General features: G+C 60.8%; 1 protein-coding gene across 2 annotated transcripts; it reads right to left on the bottom strand.

The window, feature by feature from the left end:
- Positions 1-58: 58 nt before the first annotated feature.
- Positions 59-18,765, bottom strand: CASKIN1 (CASK interacting protein 1; the record flags this gene model as incomplete). 2 transcript variants are annotated; one of them, XM_081089083.1, is made up of 20 exons in its annotated part: positions 59-1,732; positions 2,085-2,511; positions 3,153-5,198; positions 5,273-5,411; positions 6,834-6,935; positions 7,019-7,129; positions 7,856-7,947; positions 8,033-8,117; positions 8,193-8,281; positions 8,382-8,483; positions 9,507-9,624; positions 9,745-9,839; positions 9,927-10,035; positions 10,125-10,233; positions 10,707-10,837; positions 10,966-11,061; positions 11,140-11,285; positions 11,485-11,582; positions 11,689-11,740; positions 18,672-18,765. In XM_081089083.1, 20 exons carry the CDS (start codon positions 18,763-18,765, stop codon positions 1,636-1,638), a joined length of 4,338 nt encoding a protein of 1,445 aa, XP_080945209.1. In that variant the 3' UTR covers positions 59-1,635. The 2 variants fall into 2 exon arrangements, with proteins under 2 accessions (XP_080945209.1, XP_080945210.1); XM_081089084.1 differs by lacking the exons at positions 6,834-6,935; positions 7,019-7,129.
- Between the last annotated feature and the right edge of the window lie 3,789 nt (positions 18,766-22,554).

Genomic DNA, 22,554 nt, shown 5'->3' with positions numbered 1-22,554 from the left:
CACCACCACCACTACCACCACCATTCTCCCAACACACACCACCAAACAGTGAGCCAGGCCGTTTTCTGCTGTTTATTGACAGCCAAGAGTACCGACCTGCCCAGACCCCCCCTCCCGACCTGCCGGAGCCCCAGCCTTGGCCACCCGCTAAGGAGAGGTCAGGTGGACGACCAGGTAAATCCACTAGGGGAAGCGCCACCACATGACAGCTGAAAGGGGCCTCACGTTCCTAGATGCCACCTTGGCTGATCCCCTCCGCCCACCTGCATCACAATTGCTGGTTTTTGGCATTTTTAATTTTTTTTTTTTAAGAAATGTCAAAGTTGTGTCCAACACACGTGGGTCAGCAAACACAATAGAGGAGGCTGGTCAGTACTTTTTTGGAGGGGGCGAGGAGAGAGAGGCGAGAACAACCACACGACACAGCCTTGGGCCACGAGCAGAAGCATCCGTGGGAATTCAGATGGGGGTGGGCTGGCTGCCTGCTCGGGGCCTGCAGAGGGAGAGTCAGGCACACCTTCACACGCGCCACGCGCAGCCTGGCATGCACGCCCTGCACCCACTGCTGTCATCCGGCTGGCCTCCACTTCACGCTGTGCACACAGCTTCCCCCAAACCCAGGCAGACCTTCACAGCAGCATCCCCCGGAGAGGAGGGAGCCCTCCCGCCATCTCCAGGGCACGGAGGACACAGCCCAGCAGCAAGGCACATCCTTCGAGTTCTTCAGACACAGAGAAGTTAAGAGAGCGCAGAGGGAGGCCCTGGTGGAGCGCAGACCCCAGCCTACTGTGCGCTACTGGCCCAGGGGTCTGGCCCAGGGGTCTGGCCACTCCTGGGTAGAGGGAAAGGACAGACAGTGGCCAGGGCCTGGAACAGCTTTTGTCTCGAGCTAGACTCCAGTGTCCTTGCAGTTGGTAAATGGTTTTCTATAGAATCAATAATATTTTTTCTTTCTTTAAATATATATTCGTTAAAGTTATACCTTTTTGTTTCTCTAGGGAAATCTGCCTCAGCTTATTCCCAATAAATTAATACTCTCAATAGCTTATATTCTGTGGGGTAGAGTAGGGCAGGGGTCCTGACCCCAGCCCCTTGTGCTGTGCCAGAGCAGCTGGCAGAGGTCCCCAGTGGGCAGTTCTGTGCTGGGCATAGGCCTGTGCTCTGCCACTGATTGGGGAGGGGGCTACAGTGGCTGCCCCCCCTCCCACTACCTCCCAAGGTGGGCCCAACGTGGATTCAGGGCAGGGTGCCAGGGGCTGCCCCTTCTCTACACACTGGGCAGAGCCCGGTGGCGGGTGGGCGGGTAGCCCAGCAGTTATTGCACAGGGAGCAGCAGACAGGGACAGGCACCCACAGAGCAGCAGCGTCTGTCCAGAGCCCTTGGGCCCCTAGGCCAGGCAGTCTTCCGCGCTCGGCATCTTGCCTGGGCCCAGGGGGCAGGAGTTGTGCTTGTGCAGGGACAGGGCAGCACGACCCGCCCCCGCCTCGCGGCCCTGGCAGGCTGTCCCCTGCACCCCGTCCCCCTCGGCCGCCCACCATGCCCACTTGCGCTGCGCCCAGAAGTGCCCATCCTGAGGTAAAGGTCAGTGTGCAGCTAGAGCCCAGGCAGCATAGGTGGGCCCAACGTGTGCCACATCATTCCAGCATGGCGTCCAGTTGGTCCGCCAGGTCATCAAACATGCTGCCGATGTCGTCCAGGATGCTGCCCGTGCTCTTCTCCGAGGCAGAGGGGCTGGGGTGGGCGCAGTGTGAGAAGAGGGGGGCAAGGTGGGGTCGGCGGAAAAGGCCGTGCCCCCTCCCTACATGGACCAGGCCTCCCACTCAAATCAGCAGTGCATGGTGGGCGGGGCCCCGCCCCACGGCCTCTGACTCCCCCACCCCCCTATTCCAGCGGAGCTCAGCTGCCTCAGAATAAATGACAGGGTGGCGTGCAAGCCCCGCCCACGCCGGGCCCCGCCCCGCTGTGTAAGGTGTCCGAGGCCACGCCCTCAAGGCATTGGTTACGCCCCAGCCCGCACGCTACACCTTCACTCCCCCGAGGGGCACCCAGATGCCCACGCCCAGCCGGCCCCCGCCCCACCTACCGCTGGCCCTGAGCGTCCTCCTGCCGGATCTTCTCTTCCACTGCCTGCAGCGCCGCCGCCAGGCACGCGCTCGTCTCCTCCAGCTTCTGCCGGGCGCTGTCCCCCGGCGAGGTGCCCTCGGGCGCAGCAGGGGCCCCGGAGGCCGCGGCTGCAGCGGCCGCGACCGCAGCGGCGCGCGGCGGCTTGGCGGGCACGTGCAGCGCGGGCGCGCTCGGGGACGGGGGCTTGGCGGGGCTGGCGCTCAGCGAGGGCGGCGTGCTGGCTGGCTTGGCGAGGGCGGCGGGCGGCTGGCGCGCCGGCGAGGGCGTGGGCGACGGGTTGGCGCTGCCTGACTGCAGCCCCGCCGCGGCCTTGACCGGCTTGGGCGCCGTGGGCGGCGGCGGCGGCTTGGGGGACACGGGCGGCGGTGTGCCATGTGTCTTCACCTCTGCGGGGAGGAGGAGACTCGCACGCTGCGGGGGGTCGCGCAGTGCGCACGCCGCCCATCCCTGCACCAGCCCCGCCGCAGCCCGCTGCCTCCCACCCAGGAGCGGAGATACCGTGGTCCTCGGCACAGCGTCGCCGCCGCCGCAGCTCTCCACTGCCCCTCCCACCCCAGCCTCCCATGGCAACCAAAGAACGTGCTTCCCCATGCAAACCCTGGTGGCATCGCTGTTTCCAAATCCCTCCCGGTCCGCCCCCCTCTCCCCCACTGCATCCCCTTCTAGGTGTGGCCCTTGGCGTGTCTGACTGCCACAGGGCCTTTGCACCTCGGATCCTTTTGCCTGGACGCCTCTCCCCTCCCTCCCGCGTGCTGGGATCCCTCTCCAGCTGGGTCAGAGTCCTCCCTCCCCTGGTGCTGCTATTAATAAGTTTCTGTGCCTCCTTCAGGGAGCAAGTGGAGGACCAGCCACCCTCCTCCCAGCTCTGGGTTGGCAGAGTTGTCCTCTAGGTGGATGGATGAGACAGTCTGAGGACACTCCACCCTACTCTACCTGGCTGCCAGCAAATCCAAGAAGAGAAAAACCTTCAGACCACGGAGTGGGGAGGTGGGGTGGAGGCCCTTCCCCAGCTGGCTCCCTCACCTACCTGGGCTGCTGGGACCTGGCAGCGGCACCTTCTTGGAGGCGGGTGTGGGTGACCCCTGGATCTTGGGTACCGGCTGAGCCAGGACAGGCTTGGGAGAGACAGGCGGCTTGGCTGGCTTCCGGGCATCACTGTCTGGTGGGGGCAGCGGGGGCAAGTGCATCAGGTCAGAGGGCAGGGGCTCGGTGGGTGCGGGTGGCGGGGGCAGCTCCAGGGGTCCAGCGTGCTCAGAGCCCCGTCTGCGGCGCACAGTGCCTGTGCCGTTCTGGTACACGGACAGTGAGGGCGGTGGCTCCGGACCTGCCTCCCGTTCCTTGGCCTTGGGCCGCCGCTTGACCGTGTCGGACTCAGTCAAGATGAACTTGACATTCTCCTGCTGGCTCTGCTTGGCTCGGATGCGCCTCTTCAGCGTGGCACTGGCCTCCACCCGGGCCAAGGGAGGACCCTCCCCACCTGCCTCTCCCTTGGCTGGACCTCGAGGCCTCTGCCGGGTAGTGCCATCCTCTACAAGGTGGCCATGATCTGCAGGCCCTGCCGGTTCCCCAGGCCCTCGGCGGGCAGTGGCCAGAAGTCCTGTGACAGGCCCGCTGAGCGTGCGGCGCCGGTTCACCACCTCGCCATCAGGCCCGATGGCCTCCTTGTGCTTCACGGAGGCCAGCACTGTTGCCACCCTGCCTGGCTCCGGGCTGTCAGGGCGAGGCGTGGGGTGGCCCTCAGGGGGCCTGCGGGCTGCCCGGCCCCCACCCCCAATGGATGACAGCTCGAGCATGGCTGCGATGCTCTTCACACTGCCAGCACTGCCCGTGTCCACGCTGCCAGCCAGGTCACTAGCCCGCCGGCGTTGTGCCCGGACCCCCAGCTGGCCATCCTCAGTCCCAGCTCCTTTGGTCTCAGCATCAGGTGCTGACTCATCAGCCAGGTTGGCGCTGACCATGGCTGAGCTGGAGCGCTTAGGCGGAGGTGGGGGGGGCCCCTTTTTCCGGGGCCGCACAGCAAAGGACTGGCTGCGATTGACATTCTTGTCGGCACCAGCAGGTGCCCGCACTGAGTGGCTGCGACCTACACGCCGCTGGACTGTGGCATAGGGCCCGGCAGCCGCCGGCACCAGCAGCTCATCCCGCTCTTGCTCGCTGTCAGACGCTGTATAGCGATTCAGGCTGTGGGCACGCTTCTTAGGCCGCCCTGGCTCCACATCGGCCTCGGGGGGCAGACACAGCACGGGCACAGGGGCTGGGGCAGGGGCGGGGGCGGGGGCAGGGCCAGGAGCAGCTGGCCCTGCCTCGCCCTCCACGGGCTGGGGCAGCACATAGGCAAAGCCCCGGTGTGTGGGTGACTGAGGCAGGGAGCGGGGCGACATGGGTCGCTCCATAGGTGGCAGCAGCTGTGGGGTGGGCTTCACCTTGGCTGTGGCTGGGGCTGGACCGTGAGGCACCCCCAGGGCCTGGGGGGAACCTGGCCGAGCTTTCGTGGGAGTCTGGGGGGGCGTGAAGGGGCTGGGGCCTGGTGGAAGGACCTGCCATGGCTTGCCGGGCACCGGAGGCACACTGGCCCGCTTGATGCTGTGGCCGTGGCGGCCGGGCCGAGCTTCCTTGGGCAGAGTACCAGGGGCTGGTCCCTCATCCAGGAGGTACTCCTGGCTTCGTGACATAGGGCTGCCAGGCCCCGGGAACCCATCACCCAGCAGCTCCTGAGAGCTGCTCATATGCCGTGCCCGCCCACCCAGACTGGGCTCCTGACGCACAGAGGCCCTTGAGGTGGGCGGCAGGTGATTGGAGGGCTTCTCGGCAGCGGCGGGGGTGGCAGCCCCCTCTGCCGGGCCAGTCATGGCAGCCTGCAGCTCACCACTGAGCTCGCTGTCCTGGAAGGTGGTCATCTTTGGAGACTGGCACTCAGCGGGGGCAGGCTCAGGAGGGGGCGGCGACTCAATGGCCATCACTTCAAGAGACTGCGGCGCCTTCTGGCGCAGAGGTCCCCCTTCATACTTAGCGTACTCGGCCTTCTGCAGCTCTGCCAGTTTCCTCACTGCCAGCATCAGCTTCTTCTGGTGTCCTGAGTGGGGTATGGGGCGGGTCAGGCCAGGGAGAGTGGCAAGGACCCGGAAGTGGTGGGGGCTGGAGCCTCACCCAGCTTGGTGATCCCAATCTCCTGCAGGTCCTCCCAGGTGATGTCGGTGATAAAGTCGATGTTCTCATAGCCATTGTCCACCAGCACCTTGTAGTACTGGGCCAGGCCGATCATGGACAGCCACACAGCCAGGTTAGCCTGTATACAGAGCAGGGGACACAGAGGGCAGCCAGAGCTGGCTACCCACAGCCCGTCGACTACTGGGAGCTGCTGGGGCAGGGGCATCGGGCCAGCCCGGTACAGACAAACAGAGGACAAACCAACAGAAGTGTCAGCCCTGGAGACAGCGCAGCCTCAGCAGGAGCCCAAGTCCAGCTCACGTGCACGTGCAAACACACACAGACACGCACACACAGGGCAACCCTATCTTCAGGACACTGTTTGGGAAAGACTGCACTTCCTCCTCACCTGTCCAGGCAACCATGGGAACAGCACCCGTGGACACACACCATACATCATGGACGCAGACACACAGTACCACCGACCAGATACGTGTACACGCATACCCTGGATCACAGCCACACACGGGCACTGACTTCCCTCTGTGTCATGCTCACACCCTCTCGCAACTTCCCACCCGCATCAGGCACAGTCACACGGCCACATCACACATGTGTGCAAACAGCCATGAGAGTCTTCACCCAGTACCACCCAGTGGCTTCCTAAATGGCATCCACCTGTCCACACGCCCAGCAGGGCATCGCTAACGCACCAACGCACAGCCTATCCGCAAGAGCCGAGTGAGACCCTGGGACCCCGACGTGCTCACCCGGAGGACCGCGGAGCCACTGACTGAGTGCGGCAACGCAGATGAGTGTCAACCTACCTGTCCCTGACCCACAGCCCTGGGGGCTTTTGGTGGTCATGGCATCGCCCCCATCAGTGGATGGGGAATCACAGCTCTGCGTGAGAACCAGAGAGGCAGCACTGAGGCAACAGGCCCTGAGCCTACCTTCTCCTGGCCCAGAACCGGTTCCACCATATGAGTGCCTGTCAGTAAACAGCACGGCCTGCGGTCGGAGTGGGTGTCAGCTGTCAACACAGCTGGCATGTGCAGTTAAATGTGTGGGTGTGTGCGTGCAGTCATCAATGGGCACCTTGAATATATTTAGTGTGCGTGTGCTGTCTGTGTACATGGAGCATGCACACTCACACATCTTCCCCATGCACACGTCTGGTGTGTGCAAGCATATCCCATCAATGCAGGCCCCCTCTCTGGTGTCTGGGTAGGTGTGCAAGGGGCAGCGCTGCTGGGGTGCCGGTGTCCCTGTGTGACTGCCTGAGTATGGAGGGGGGTCTCTGCAGGAGCACGGAGTGGAGAGAGGTATTCTCCCTCCACCCTGACGGCCTCACAGGTTGTCACCCCTGTTCCTGCCTCAGGAAGGCTGGTCCCAGTGCCTGTGATGGACAAACGTCGTCCAGGTGGGCCACGCTGAGGGACCGTCCTCTGGTCTCCACTCCCTGGAGCTCCAGAGGGCAGCTGAGGGCTGTAGCCAGGGAGGCAGTCTGTCTGTCTATCTGCCCATCCTGGGCCCAGCCACAGGGTGCAGGGAGCCTTACGGGTTTGTGCTCAGGCAGCCAGTCGGGGATGCTGAGGCTGCTGATTTCTGCCGTGATCTTCTTCCGGTGGCCTGGTTTGGTGACCCCAATGGCCGTGAGGTCCTAGTTAGAGGAGCAGCCCGTTAGCTGGAGGCAGGGGATCTGTTTCCGGGTCATGGCTGGTGGCCAGCCTTTGGGCAGCTCACCTCAGGGGTCATGCGGCTGATGGTGGGCAGGTCGTAGCCCGCGCTGAGGAAGTTGGGGGCGTACAGCTGCAGCTGGAACGTGGCGAGCCACTGGCTCACAGCCTCAGCGCTCTGGAAGACACAAGGCACCGCTGCAGGCCCGCCCGCCCGCCCGCCCGCCGGGCGCACACCCCAGCCGCCACGGTGCCTCCTGTGTCAGCTCAGTCTGCCGTCCGCGGGTCCAGGTGCAGCTAGGCCCAGTCAGTCTGGCACCGGTGCTCCCGCCGCACTCTGGTCCTGGCTGCCGCTGTCTCGAGCTCCGCACGGCACTGCAGCATCGCTCTGTTCTCCACCGGGAAGGTTCAGCTGCGTCTGACCATCCCCCCCATTCCTGCACCAGGGACACCCTGCAGTGTGGCCCCAGGTGAGGCTCTAGGATGGGGCCTCAGCATTGCTCCTCAGTCCCTGGAAGGTGAGCTTTGCCCAGAAGTTTGCAGGACTCAGCCGGCAGCTCGCACCTTCCCCAGCACGCAAGTCATGCACACAGGACCCACCTCACCCATGTACAGAACTCGTCTTGTCTCACTCGTGCCATTTCATACACACGCACACATGCACACGTGCCCGCCTCACAGTCACACCACACACACATGCACACCCTCGTTCACCTCACACCCGTGCACGCTTCTTACACATACTAATTCACACGCACAGCCCACACAATAGACAACACCTACGCACACAGACTGACACAGACAGAAGGAGGGGGCTAGCCTGTCAAGAGCCCCCGGCTGTACTGTGGCCAGGCCAGGCAGGCTGCCCCGGGCACCCCTCCCTGCTGCCAGCCAGGCCCTGTACCTTGCCCTCCGACGCCGGCTCCAGCTTCTTGGACGGCAGTTCCGCATAGACCTGCCCAGCATGGGCCACTGGAGGCTGGGACCTGGCCGCCCCTGGGGAGGAGAGGGCACGGTGGGCCAAGGGCTGCCCAAAGGCTGCCTGTCAGCCAGGACAGCAGTGCTGCGTCCTTGCTCTCACCTGCTGAGCCCTCCACAGGCTTGACGGGGCTGTCCCCGGGGCTAGACTCGGAGATGGACTTCTGGGAGAGCACGGTTGCCAGGAGCTGCAACCCAGACAGGTCAGCTGGCCAGTGCTGCTCTGGGCCCGGCCGCCCCGGCCCCGGCACCACCCCACCTACCTTGACCCCTTCAGAGCCTGCGTGCAGGGTATGGGCCCCGCTGCTCCGGCCGACAGCCACACTGCTCAAGCTGCCACTGCGGTCCCCACCTGCCGGCACAAGGGAGCATCAGCCAGCGCTGGCCCCGCCTCGCTTGGGAGCTGCCTTGCGGAAGTACTGCTGCCCCGCCCTCCAGGGGCCCCCACCTACCTGCAAAAGGCTTCCTCAGCACCCAGATCTCCTCAGGGGGTGCAGAGGGTCCAGGCAAGCTGCCTCCCTGAGGTGAGCTTTGCTCAGCACTTGCTCGGGAACCTGTGGGCCAACCATAGCCTCCCTGAGTATTGGACCCGCCCAGGCCTGGGAGCCAGACACCGAAAGGAGGGCGTCCCCTGGCCCAGCCCCAAGCCTAGGTAGAGGCCCAACACATGCACAACAGTCTCCTCCTGCCCTGAGAGACCCTTAGGAGACCCCCTCCCCACACCGGACGGTGGAGAGCAGGAGCGTGTGGCAGAGAGGAGCCCGCGCCAGGCTACCCGGCCAGCTTACCAGTGGCCCTGCGGTCCTGTTGGGGGGAGGGGTGCAGATTGCCAGAGGGTGAAACCTCCTCTGTGCCAGGGCAACAGCGGGGAGGAAAGAGGCACCCAGGAGCCTGGGGCGAGGCTCTCCACCCCAGGAGAACCAGGGGTCCAGTTAGATGGGTAGACGAGCCGCATCACTAACTGGACCACTCTCTCTTTTATCCCACCTGTCCACCTCTGTGATCTCACCAGTCCCCTGCCTGAAACCACCTGGTGGCCCCGTGGCCATGTCCTCACCCCCCTCCCTCTCCCTAACTCTGCGCCAGCCATGCTGGCCTCCTGTGGACCCTTACACACATCACGCTCTTTCCTGCCTCAGTGCCTTTGCACACGTGGTTCCCACTGCCTGGATTGCTCTGCCTGTAGCCAGTCCCTCCCATTTCTCAGGGCCTCCTCTGACCACCCCATCTAAAGCAGGTCTCCATCCACATTCTCTGCCATTAGCTGGTGTGTTTCATTCTGTGGTTACTTCACTGTCCCCTGCTCCCCGCCCTCCCTGGGGGCAAGCTCCTTGAAAGCAGGACCGATATCCAGCTGAGTCGCCATCTATTCCTAGTGGCCAGTGTGCAATGTCAGTTGAATAAATGAAGGAATGGGCATGAGGACACTGAGGAGACAGCTGGCCGGACACACTTCTGAACACCACTTTGGACCCTACACCTAGCCATGGCTAAAGCTCGGCCCTTGCCCTGCCATCCAACACACATGTGCACTTCCTTCCTTCTGACCCCCAAGCCCAGACCTGGGTAGGACTTGCCTGCTCGCTTGACGATGGCCTCGCCCAGGGAGGATGGGAAGTAGCCCACCCGGTCATTGCCTGTCTGGTTGTCATGGATACATCCCTTCCATCGGCCATCTGGATGCTGCTCAAGGACCTGGCCAGATGAGGTGGGGAGAGCACACGCAGGGAGACTTCTGGGTCAATTGCCTCCCCAGTCGCTGAGGGGGAAATGTGGGGTGAGCATCCCAGCTCCACAGCCCCAGGCCATCCTTACTGTGATGATATCCCCGGCTTTCACGTTGAGGCTGGTCAGGTCATAGTTGTTGCAATAATCTTGGGTCGCCCGGACCTGCAGAGCCGCCGAGGCCTCTGGGGACACAGGAGGTAGACTCCCCAGTCCTTCGAACCAGCCTGGCCCAGGCCCCGCCCCAGACCCCCTGCCCCACCTGGGCCCACCTCGCAGCAGCTGCTTGATCTCCTTGCTGGCCTGCGACGTGGTGAACTGGTGCACGATGTCCAGGGCCGTCTGGCTGTATGTGTTCCTCACGTGGGCATTGATCCCGTTCTGCAGGGGCCAGGAGGGGAGGTCTGTCAAGAGCACCCCGTTCTCCCAACCCTGCCTTGGACCCAGCTCCCCCTGCGCCTCCAACTCACGTCCAGCAGCAGCCGAACCACTTCTGTCTTCCCACAGAGCGCAGCCTCGTGCAGGGCGGTGCCGGACTTGGTCTGGCGGTTAATGTCAATGCCAGCTTGGAGCAGGAGTCTGGCGGGAAGGCAGGGGGAGCCGGCGGGGCCTACAGCAGGAGCCCTCGGCCCCAGCACCCCAAAGCTGAGCCCCGATTTCCAAGGGCCTAAGGACTGACCAGCCCTACCCATCTCCCTGACAACATACCTGACAGTGACAAAGCACTGCGGAAGTGCCCGCCCTGTGCTAACCCCTCACAGCAGCTACCTCGTCTTTTCCCACTGGCACTGCTGCGAGGCCCATGGAAGAGCTGAGGCTCAGAGAGGTTAAGTGTATCCGCGAAGCCACCCAGCGAGTGACAGGACTGCAGCAGAGCCCAGGCGATGCAGCTATCCATGCCCACTCCCCACCCCCTTCTAGCACATCCCTCGTGTGGGCAGCTGGAGATGCCCGTGGCACCCAGAGGCCACAGCTCGGAGACTGCTCCCATCTTATCACCAAGCCAGGAGCAGAGCCCCAGAGCTGGGAACCCCACCCCCACAGAACCGTACCTGATGATGTCAATGTGGCCGTTCTTGGCTGCCAGGTGCAAGGGGCTGGTTCCATTGGGGTCGGTGGTGTCCCCCGGCCGGGGCTCCAGCAAGGCTGTGCACATGTTGCTGCTCAGGAGCAGCTGGACCACCTTGAAGGAGGGGTCAGAGTAGGGGGCACCCAGAAACAGGCCAGGGGGATTGCAGGTCTGTCCCCGACTCCAACCCCAGAAGAGGCAGCAGAGCAGATGGAGTGGCTCTCAGCTCCTGGGAGACTTACCCCAACACGGCCGAACTCGCAGGCCAGGTCCAGAGGCGTCTTCCCGGCGCTGTCCACCATGCACGGGTTCGATTGGTGCTGCAGCAGCATCTCGGACTGCGGGTGCGGAGCGCAGTCAGCCCCGTGCCGCCAGGCTCACGCCTCCCACACGCGCACCCCCGAGGTGGTCCTCACCACATCATAGTGACCGTGCTGGGCCGCTAGGTGGAGGGGGATGTGGCCCTCATCTGATGGGATGTTCACCGCTGAGCCTGCCTTTAGCACCAGCTTCATGGGCTCCTTCCGGCCCTGCCAGGCCGCATAGTGCAGTGGCCGCATGCCTGGGGGCAGGCAGGAGCCACTGGGAGCTGGTCTCTCACCCGGGGCCCACCCCTGACCTCTAGGATGCAGAGCCCATGAGGACCTGCCTAGACCCAGCCTGAGACCCTGGGTGGAGACCTCAATTGAAGAACCATCCAGTCCTCAAGGGACCCCTGACCTCAACCCATCCCCTTGCTCTAGGGTCCCTGCGGGCCTTGCCTTTGTTGTCCTTGATGTCCACGGCAGCTTGGGCCTCCAGCAGCAGGGTGATCAATTCCGTGTTGCCATTCAGGGCCGCGTGGTGCAGGGCAGAGAAGCTGGGACAGGTGACAAACACATATGGGCAGGGACTCGGGCACCCAGCCTCCCCCAGAAGCCCTTTTGCCCCCATCCCATCTGGCATTGCCCTGCCTGAGAACTCACCCATCCGGGTCCTGAAAGTTGACATTGATCTTCTTGGTGGAGCCCAGGAGCTCTGGGAGTGGGAAGGAGACACAAGTGAGGGAGGCTCTGCCCAGCCCCTCCTGCAGTCAGCCTGGGGCCTAGCCCACTCCCGCCGCTTAAAAGCAGGCAGAGGGTGCTAGCTGGCTCCCTGGCAGGCTCAGAGCCAAAGCTATCTAAGTGTTTAGTCTGAAAAACATTCATTCACTCACTCAACTCTGTTCCCTGCACTCAGCTCCAGCTTTTTAGACCTTGGTTTCCCACTAAACTAAGACGCTGAGAGGTCCACAGGTCCAAGGTGTCAGGCCTGGCCCTGCCTGCGGACAGAAGCCAGGGTGGTGCACCCACACAGGCGCACACATGTGCACACGCATCCCCGGCTGACAGTGGGAGGGAGGGAGCCGGCCCAATCTGTCTTTCAGAAGGACCCAGATGGGCTGGGGGTGGCCCGGGAAGGCTGGGACACAGAAATGAGGGTATCTCTGAGGGAAGATCTGCCTTCCCACAACGCAGCCTCCCCCACACCCAGCCTTGGGGCTGGCCACTCAGCAGGGCAGGAAGGGAAGGAAGGCGATTGGGCCACTGCCTCCGAGTGACCACATGAGCGCGGCCACCTCATATACAGGCTCCGGGCACACTCAGGTCCTAGGGCTCGCCACCGGAAGCCCGAGGGGCCCAAGTCCTCCCTTCAGGGCTCTAGTCTCCTCCTGGGGCCCCCAGAAGCTGCCTGCCAAAAGGAGGGGGGCCCTCCGACACCCTCCCCGTGGGCTCAGGTCCAGCCAGACTCAGGCCAAGCCCCTGCCTGTCGAGGCCGTGGTTACATAACCTATTTGTGGGTCAGTTGCTCTGTGAGGGAGGGAGGGGCTGGCAGGACAGAAGCCCCTTTGTCCAGGCCCAGGACAGGGATGGGGGCAGGGGGCCCAAGGACAGGGAACCAAGGGAGTCGAGGCACAGAGGGGCTGCTGCAGGGCAGCTCAGTGCAGGGTGTAGGTCCCCCAATGGCCCACAAAGCGCGCAGAGTCAGACAGGCCCAAATCCAAACTCTTACTCTGCCCCTCAGACTCCCCCTATGGCCTCGGCAATGAGCTCGAGGGGGGCTAACAAGGCTGGCCTCGGAGACCTAAGGACGTTTCCAGACAGAAAGCATGAAGCGTTCGGCAAGGAGTCGGCTCAGTAAGTGGCGATGACTAACATTAGCTCTATGGGAACCCCACCCACACCCTCCAGTGATGGGGGGCTTCTCCTGCCCAGAGCAGAGGCTCCGGGAAGAGAGGCCTCACCCCTCCCTGCCCTGCCCTCTGCTCAGACACTGCTGGTGCTGAAACCCGTCTGTCTCCGCGGCAATGCCACCTTCCTCAGTGGCCCGGGCCAAACCCGGAGTCCCTCCTTGACCACCTAAATCTCCTCCCCCGGTGAGTCCCGCTGGCTCTGTCTTTAAGGCACTCCCCGAGCACACTCAGGATCTACCCCCTCTCGCCACCCTGGGCCGGGCCAGCATCTCCAGAGGAATCACTGCCATCACCTCTCCACGGGCGCCCTCACTCCCCGTGGCCCCCTTCGGCCCGCCCTCCATCCCCGCGGGAGCCCTGCCAGAACACGGTCCGACCCGATGCCTTTGCTCCTCTCCGGAAGACCCCCCAACAGCACCCGTCTCGCCGGACGGTGGCTCTGCATGATGCGGCCCTTGAGCTTCCTCAGCACATGATGGCGCTCCAACACACTGGCCACCCTGCCACTGCCACTGCCACTGCACGTGTTACATGCATGTGTGAGGCTCTTCTTCCGCCAGTTAGTCCTAGGGTTCCTCATCTCATGTCCGTTAGGTCTTTATCCACATGTCACCTGCTCGGTCTCCCCATCTCAAACAGTAACCCCCACCCGCCCCAGGGCTGCTGTAGATGTCTCCTTAGCCCCCATCACCACCATTGACCTGGTTCTTGTCCATCTCCGTCACTGAACTGCTGGCTCCAAGAGGACCACGTTTCATTTGCTCACTGCTGTATCCTTGGTGGCCGAAACAGCGCGGGTACACACAAGGTGCTCAGTAAATCCGAGACTGAGGCCATATCCTAGTCCCACACTCTGTCCACCTGCCAGGGCCAGTGTCAGGCATGTGACCTGCACAGTCACGCCGAAGGGCCCCCCATCTGGTTGGATGCTCTGCTTGTCGTCATCTTAAATTCTTTTGTTGTTGTTGCTGTTCCCATAGAAAAATCTTATTGACTCAAAGGGAAATCTCTGGAAAATGTACTAACCTTTTCCTAATAAATATTATGGGATTTCTTTTTTTTTTTTTAACTTTTTTTTTTAATATATTTTATTGATTTTTTACAGAGAGGAAGGGAGAGAGATAGAGAGTTAGAAACATCGATGAGAGAGAAACATCGATCAGCTGCCTCCTGCACATCTCCTACTGGGGATATGCCCGCAACCCAGGTACATGCCCTTGACCAGAATCGAACCTGGGACCCTTCAGTCCGCAGGCCGACGCTCTATCCACTGAGTCAAACCGGTTTCGGCATAAATATTATGGGATTTCTAAGCCTACATTATGCTCAATACTTTTATCTGTTTACAGAGTGCTGTCTTTAGCTCTTTGAACAATTTTTTTAGAAACTGCAATGTGAGAGTACAGTGGGGCCTTGACTTACGAGTGTCCCGACTAATGAGTTTTTTGAGATAACAGCTGTCTCTCGGCTGATTTTTTGCATTGAATTGATAGAGTAATTTGAGTTAACGAGCTCCTTAACAAGCTCGGTCTCAGAACAAATTAAACTCATAAGTCAAGGCCCCACTGTATATTAGGATAACTCTGACTAAAGAGATACAATACAGCCCTAACCGGTTTGGCTCAGTGGATAGAGCGTTGGCCTGTGGACTGAAAGGTCCCAGGTTCGATTCCGGTCAAGGGCATGTACCTTGGTTGCAGGCACATCCCCAGTAGGGGGTGTGCAGGAGGCAGCTGATCGATGTTTGTCTCTCACATCTCTCATCGATGTTTCTAACTCTCTATCCCTCTCTCTTCCTCTCTGTAAAAAAATCAATAAAATGTATTTAAAAATAAAAAAAATAAAGAGATACACTACAAATGAGGAGATGTTTTAGTCCTTAACTTTGAAACCTCCCTTATTTCGGGCCTATTATAGGACACATATCTGCAGCTGTTCATTCACACTGCTATTTTAAATTCTGGAGTTTGGACAAGGCACCCATGTTGCACTGGGCCCTATGCTGCAGTTCCTTCTTACGTTGAAGACAGTGATGCCCTGGCCAGTGTGCTCAGTGGCTAGAGTGGGCCGGGTACGTGCCAAAGGCAACCAATCGATGTGTCTCACATCGATGTTTCTCTTTCCCTCTCTCCCTCCCTCCCTCTCTCTCTCTCCCTCCCTCCCTCCTTCCCTCCCTTCTGCTCTCTTTAAAATCAATGGAAAAAATATCCTCAGGTGAGAATTGAGAGAGAGAGAGAGAGAGAGAGAGAGAGAGAGAGAGAGAGACAGACATGGCTATCCTGTAGCACCTTCCACGCTGTCCAGGATCACACTCAGAACATTTTCAAACCCCGCCCCCCAATCTCCACACACACCTTGCCCAATCCGAATGTTTGCCAGCTACCACTTTTCTTAGTTTCAGTTCTTAGTAGCCAGTTCTCAGCTTCTCCAGCGAGACTTCCCAGTCCGGCCCCCTTTCCTCCCTCCCACAGCAGATGCCTTCCAGGCTCCAAGCGGACCCACAGCCAGGCCCGCCTGCTCACCTGGCCCATACTTGCTGAAATTTCAGAGGGGCTGGAGGTCAAGGCCCAGGAAGTGACTCAGTCGCCAGTGGAGGAGGAGTCTCCATCCCAAAGGGGATCACTCCTCCCATGAGGAGGGGCATCATGGTAAGGTCGTCGTACCCTTCTCCCTGCCACTGGTCTCCTCAAAGAGGAAAACAGCTGGAATTGGATGGAGGGGAGCCTGAGGTTTTGGAATAGTCACCTGATTCCTATGGGGGACACTGAGCACGGAGGAAGGTCCCAGAACTGAACCCTGCATGGGACTGGGAGGCTGAACCAGGTGGAGACAGGTGCTCTGAATGAAGCTGGAGCAGAGCACGGCTGGGGGGGGGGGGGGGGGCGTGTCTGGGTAAGGGTGGGATAAGGGGGCAAGTGGGGACCAAGTTGAAAGTCTTAGGCGCCCCCTTTCCCTTTCCACAAGGGCACTGAGCCTATGGATTTCGCATCAGTAACAGCGTATAAACTTCGCCCCCCACCCCATCACATGACTTCAGTCTCTGATCACCTCTGACCTCTAACTACTCTCTTGGAACCATCTCTACCTTTGAGGTCAGCTCCAAACACAAGGCTGCAGAGGCCCCGCCCCTCTCCACCCCCATGGCCTCCCTGTACCCCTCTGCCCAGATGCTCCTCCAACTACAGAGGCCTCTTATAGGCCACCCCACAGAGCTACTTCTTCCCCTACAGGAGCGGTTCTCCACCTGTGGGTCGCGACCCCTTTGGGGGTCGAACGACCCTTTCACAGGGGTCGCCTAAGACCATCGGAAAACACATATATAATTACATATTGTTTTTGTGATGAATCACTATGCTTTAATTATGTTCAATTTGTAACAATGAAATTGGGGGTCACCACAACATGAGGAACTGTATGAAAGGGTCGCGGCATTAGGAAGGTTGAGAACCACTGCCCTACAGGGATGTGGTCCTGGTCTCCTCCGGTCCCGTCTCAGAGTAGCTGAGCCCTATGGCCTCCCTGGGTCAATGTACCCTCCCAGCTTCTCCAGGGAAGCAGGGTCAGTGCTTGCTACCTACCACTTTTCTTAGTTCCAGTCCAGCCCCCTTTCCAACGGCCCCCAGGCAGGGGACTCTAGGTCAGATGCTGGAGCGGAACGATGAGTGGGCCAAGGGGAGATCACAGGAGCCTGGCCTGTAATGTTCAGGAAACTCAGAAAGGGCAAGTTGGGCCAGAAGGAAGGGCAGGGTATCCCCCACCTAGCACAAGGCCAGCTCCCACCCAGGATTTTCCCTTCTTCCCCTCAAAGACAAGTGCTAAGGGTGCTAGTTCCTGTGTGTGTAAAGGGAGGTGCCCTTCAAGGTGAGATGGGGGGGGGCTGACCGAGCCTGGGGCCACACTGGGGGGCTGGGGCCAAGGGAAGGTGCCAGCACAGGAAGGAGATCATGGGAACAAGGTTATGAAAATACCTCTGGAGTCTAGTGGGCCCTACGGAGCACTGCTGGGTGCCCCCCACCCCGTGGCCCAAACTCCAGCTGTACTTTGCTGAATCAAAATACATCTTACTCCAAAGCAGGCCAGCGTTGTCATGACGACTGAGCTAATTCATGGAGGGATTTCTCCGTCTGACTTATTAAGCCCGCTCCTGTGAGTCAGAGCCCAGAGACCAGTCCAGGCAGGGGCGTAGGTAGAGACCCAGGTGGGACCCAGGTAAAGGTGAAAGTCTCCACACCTTCCCCCAAGGGGCCAGAGTAGACGGGAGGAGGAACCTCCAAATCTGACGCTCCCACTTCCCTGGCCTGCCCACCCTGGGCTGAGGAACGGTCCCAGTCAGTGCTTACTGAGCACTTAGCAAGAGCCAGAGCCTCATGTTCGCTCCCTCACTATTCCCACGACAACGCCAGGAGACAGGCACCACGAATATCCGAATATCCGTCCTGCAGACGCGGCTGGGGAACTGGAGTTGTTTATGTACAAGGTGGCACGACCACTAGGTGGAAGTCTTGACCTTGCCTTCCACTTCTCAATCCCTCCACCTGCTTTCGAGGCTCAGTCTCCTCGAAATCCTGAGACCCTGAAGCCAGCCCCAGCGAGGCGTGGAGGGCAAGGCCAGCCTGGGTATGTGTGCCTGCGAGGCACAGCTGTGCAGCTCTCTAATTGCACAGAGCAGGCGGGAGCTGGCGAGCAGGCTCTGCCGCAGGAGGGTCCCTCTGGGGCTCAAGGACATGCCTCCCACCTTCCGAGCCAGTCTCAGTTCTCGGCATCCTTCCTGGAGAGAGGGGAAGGGGGCCTCCCTGGCGTACACACAGTTCCTGGGGGTGGGGTAGGGAGTGGGGTCCCCAGACTCCACGTGCCATCCCGCAGAGCCCTGCCCGCGCCCCTACAGGTGCCCTGGTACACTGACACAGCCATACGTGCGCAGCCGCACATGTGGTCCACACGCCCATCCATCCATCTCCAGCAGCCCCCGGGGAGGCTCCTGGTTGAGCTGGGATGAGTGCTGGGATCAGGGCTTCAAGCTCCCAACCCTTCCCTGGGGTGCCCCCGGCACAAGCTCAGGAGGGCTGGTGGGAGACCTCTCCCTCTCCCACAGCCCTCTTTCCCAGCAGGGAAGCCAGAGTGAACTGGGATCTGTTGCAGGGTCTGCACCTGCTTGGAGCTCAGCCCGGCCTGGGCTGGGCGACCTTGGGCCTCTGCTCCGCTATCAGTAAATGGCCCCCACCCAGCCATGCCTGGGCAGCCACACCCCCAGCATGGCCCTGCCCCCCCTTCCCCGAAAAGCGTGCTATTAAACATGGGGCGGGAATGGGGTCTGACAGGGACTCCCAGGCGCCCTGATGCCCCTCACCGCAAGGGGCCCCGCCCTCCCTCCTAGGGGAGGGCATCCGCCTTGCCCTTTAAAGGCCCAGTGGAGACCTCCAGCTGCCAGCCCCACAACCCGGGGAGAGAAAAGGACCGAGGCAGGGAGGGAGGGAGGGATGCGAATGCCCAGACCGGTCAGGTGGGTATCGCCAGGCGCCCGCTGGGGGGGCTCGGTGCCGCCCCTCCGCCAGGGCTGGGGGTGCGGGTGTGGACCGAGGTTCTGGACGCTGCTGGCCCGGCCCCGCCCCGCCCCCGGGGACCGACAGCATCCCCCTCCTGCGCCAGGAGGGGTGAGGGGCTCCGCGCCGGAGGTGGCCCCCGCGCGCCGCGGCTCCCTCCGCCCCGCCCCCCCAACCCCGCGCCCCCTACACTCACTGGCTTTCCCCGGCCGCGGCCTCTGCAGCAGCCGCTGCGCGGTCCCCACGTCCTCCGCCTTCACAGCCTGCACCAGCTCCTGCTCCTTCCCCATGGCGCGGCCGGGGCCGCAGCGACGCTGCTGCGCTCCGTGCGCTCTGCGCGGCTCAGAGGCGACGGCGGCAGCCCCGCGGCGCCGGCCGCATCCTCCTCCCTCCTCCGCCGCCTTTTCCTCCGCCCGCGCCCCTAGCCGTCCTCCGGCTCCGGCTCGGGCTCCCGGCGAGGATGGGGCGGGGAGCGCGTCACGGGCGGGGGGCGGCCCGGAGGCGGGGGCCGGCGGCGGGCGCGAGGCGGGGGCGCGGCACCTGGCACCGCCTCCGGGACGCCTGGGTCCCTCTCTGGTGGCTGCTGACCTCCGTCCGCCCGCCGCACCGGCCGCGCGCCCGGCTCCTTGGCTCCGCCCCTACATCAGGCCGCGTCCTCCCTAGGCGCCCCCTCCCCACGTGCGGGCCGCGGGGGTCAGGCCGGGCCTACGCGAACACCCCGCTGCCCCAGCGCCGGGGACTGGGGACGCAGGGGGAGATGGACCCTAAGCCCCGATACGGCGGCGGCGCTGCTAGGCTGAGGCTGGGAGAGGCTTCCAGAGGCTGCGGGACCCAGGCGGGGGAGTAACTCGGTGGCAGTGGGCGGGCGGGTACCCGGGCACAGACCCAGGCACCGAGAGACCAGAGCACCAGCTGTGCCATGGGAGTCGGCGCGCCAGAGGCTGTCAAACATTTCTGGCCCGTGGTTCCCGTGGGAGGTGTCGAGGGATTGTGAAGAGGAATCTCCCAATAATGAATTCAGTGTCAGGGAACCTGCACCACCCACCCCCGCTCCGCCCTGCACCCTCCACCTTCTTCCCTTGAATTCCCTGGCTCCACAAACAACACTGGGCAATAGCTCCTCCCTCCCAAGACTCCATCTGAACCCCAACCCCAGTGAAGCACCCCAAACTGGGGTGCAGCCCCACCTATTGCCAAGGGGTCCTCAATCCCCCATCTCCAGTACCAACAGGGTCACAGGCCTGCCCAACACCAATCTGAGCCCCCACAAAGCCTGTGTACCCTCCAGACTCTGGCAGCCCTAGACAGGGACTGCTTGAGAGATGCTGACACCCCCACATCACACACACACACACACACACACACACACACTCACACACACTCACACAGGTCTCACCCTTCTGACCTCCTGAGCCTCAGTCCCTCACCTTGTAATGGCTGCAGCATTGCGGAGATAACAGGCTTGACGGCTGTCTCCTGGCTCAGGCTGTTTCCTCACTTGCAGGGAGGGCAAGATCATTACCCCATGGGGCAAGGCTGTTTGGTGAGAGTTTGCACATATAATGGCCTGATGCCCCTCTTCCTATAGCCCAGACCATCAAGCACCTCCAGAAGGAAGGTGACCAGCAGCTGGTCATTTCCCCTCTCCAGTGGGTTCTCCCATGAAGTTTAGGGAGCAAGTCTGGACCTGGTCTGACAGAGGGGTCGCTAAATGCAAGGGCCCTGTCTCCCATCCTTTATGGTGACCAATTCCTAGGCACCTGCTGAGTGAGGTGCTAGTCACTTCAGAGATGAGCTTCTGCCCATTTTACAGATGAAGAAACTGAAGCTCAGAGAAGCCAAGCCACTCACCTATAGTCCCAGAGTCTCGAGGCCATGAGTTTTTGCTTAGAACCCACATTAGTCTCAGCTGCACTGTCCCAGTTCTGCCTCTTATTGTTTTGGGGTTTTGGGTTTGTTTTTTTGTCACTCTGTCTTTCCAAGTCTTAGCTTCCCCTCCATAAAATGTGGTAAGAATGATATTCCCACCCTGGCCGGTGTGGCTTAGTTGGTTGGGCATCGTTCTGTGCACTGAAGGGTCTCCGGTTTGATTCCCAGTCAGGACACTTGCCTGAGTTGTGGGCTCGATTCCCAGTAGGGGACTTGCAGGAGACAACCAATTGATGTTTCGCTGTCACATGAATGTTTCTTTCTCCCTCTCCCTTCCTCTCTCTAAAAATCAATTTTTAAAAAAAAGAATATCTCCTTTAGGTTATTTGAGGATACATTATGATGCAATCAATAAAGCACTTTGCAGTAGAACTTATTAAGTGCTCAACAAATGGCTGCTGTGAATATTGTGATATTCTTGTGTTTCCCTACCTGGGCTATCTGAGAAGCAATTGGATTTTATTCATCTTTGTAACTGCAGACCCTATCAGTGTAGCACACAGGAAACACTACAAAAAAGTAAAAAGATAGCAATCATCCTTACTATTATTTCTATGTTTTGGCTGGCTAAGGTAAACCACTCTGGCCTGAGCCTAACATTTGCAGGGCCTGGGGCCAGAGTACAAACAGACGCCCACACAGTAAATGTCTAAATATTTCAATGTTATAAATCGTGCTAATAACCTGTTAAATAAAATATGTCCTATCATCCTACTTTGACAAATAGACCTTCATCATGACCTGCAAGGCCAAATTCCAATTTAGAATTCTGATTCCTCTGGGTAATGAACTGGCCCCTGCCTGCAGCGGCTGCACTTCTGTTCCTTGCCCAGCTCCAGCTCCATCTACACCCTTAGTCACACCTCACACCTAGGGGTGGGCACCTTGCTGTGTAGTCCACCTTCAGGAGGACAGACCTGGGAAGAGGGTTGTCTAGATTCTCCTAGCTTCAACCTGCTCAGTGAGGCTAATGCCCTAGGAAGGGCCAGGAAGTCCTGGATCTACGGCTGCCTAGCTCCTTGTACAAGTTCCTGATGCCCAGCTGCCTCATCTGTAAAATGGGCCAGTAGGTCCGCCTGTAGTCCAGGGCTGACGGGAAGATCCATAGGAAAACAGAAATGTGTATTTTCCTGGAATCCCCCAACCCCGGGGACGGGGGCCACAGAGCAGACCAGCTGATCCAGCGGAGGGATCGGGATGCAGAAGTGTGGGACTTGGGCAGCCCTCCAGGAAGCCAGCCTCCAATCTCATGCCTGGGAGGAGGGGCTGCTGAGCCAGCGGAACTGCTGAGGCTCAGCCTGGAGCAGCGCTGGCGGCCACTTCACCGCAGCCTGGGCTGGCCCCCTTCCCACTGCACAACAGCCTCCAGCGGCAGGCCCAGCCCTTGCTTCTGCCCACCAGCTATACGCCTGCTCGGGCACTCCCTAGGGCCCTTCTCCACCCCCCCAGCGCCCTAGTACCCAGCTCCTTATATATAAAGCGGGGATGGCATGATGAATGTACTCTCCCCATGGGCTGCTGGGAGCATGCATGCAGTATATGTTAGCTGCCATGGTTTCTATCATTCTCCGATACTTGATACATAAGAGGGGATTCACATCCATGCGTCCTGTCCAGCAGAGATGCTGGAGCTGCTCGGGCTGGGCATGGGGAATGGCCTGGTCTGCCAGTTGCCCCGAGGCATGGAGCACGTGCAGCTGCCACACTCCACCCAGAGCCCCCACACAAAAGCAAATAACTCGAGCCTGTCTCCTGAGCCCAAAGTGGAACGCCATAGGCACCCGGCCAAGGCTTCCAATCACCCGTCAGCCCCTTCCCTCTGTCCTGCTTTCAGGTTCCTTTGCCGCCTTGCTCGGGATACCCTTCAAATGTTGGGGCTCATAGCCCTCTTCCTTTTTCAGCCTTTGGGGCCTGCATATTCGTCTGCCTCTGAGCCTGGTGCAGCTGCCCTGCAGAAGGAGGATAGCTCCTGTACTTACAGAGGAAAATGGGGAGGATGTACGAAATGCAGGGGGCTGCCCAGAGAGTAGTGACCTTAGCCAGAAGCGGGGAGACCAGAGGAGGGCTGAGCCCAGCAGGATGGGTTCTATCGTGTTCTAGCTGTGTGCCCTTAGACACGACTCTACATCTCTGAGCCTCACTAGTCTTGT

This window comes from Myotis nattereri, assembly GCF_964212035.1.
Source record: "Myotis nattereri genome assembly, chromosome: 4".
NCBI lineage: Eukaryota > Metazoa > Chordata > Mammalia > Chiroptera > Vespertilionidae > Myotis > Myotis nattereri.
Note: the sequence above shows the minus strand (reverse complement) of the source record. Positions and strands in the feature narration are given on the sequence as shown.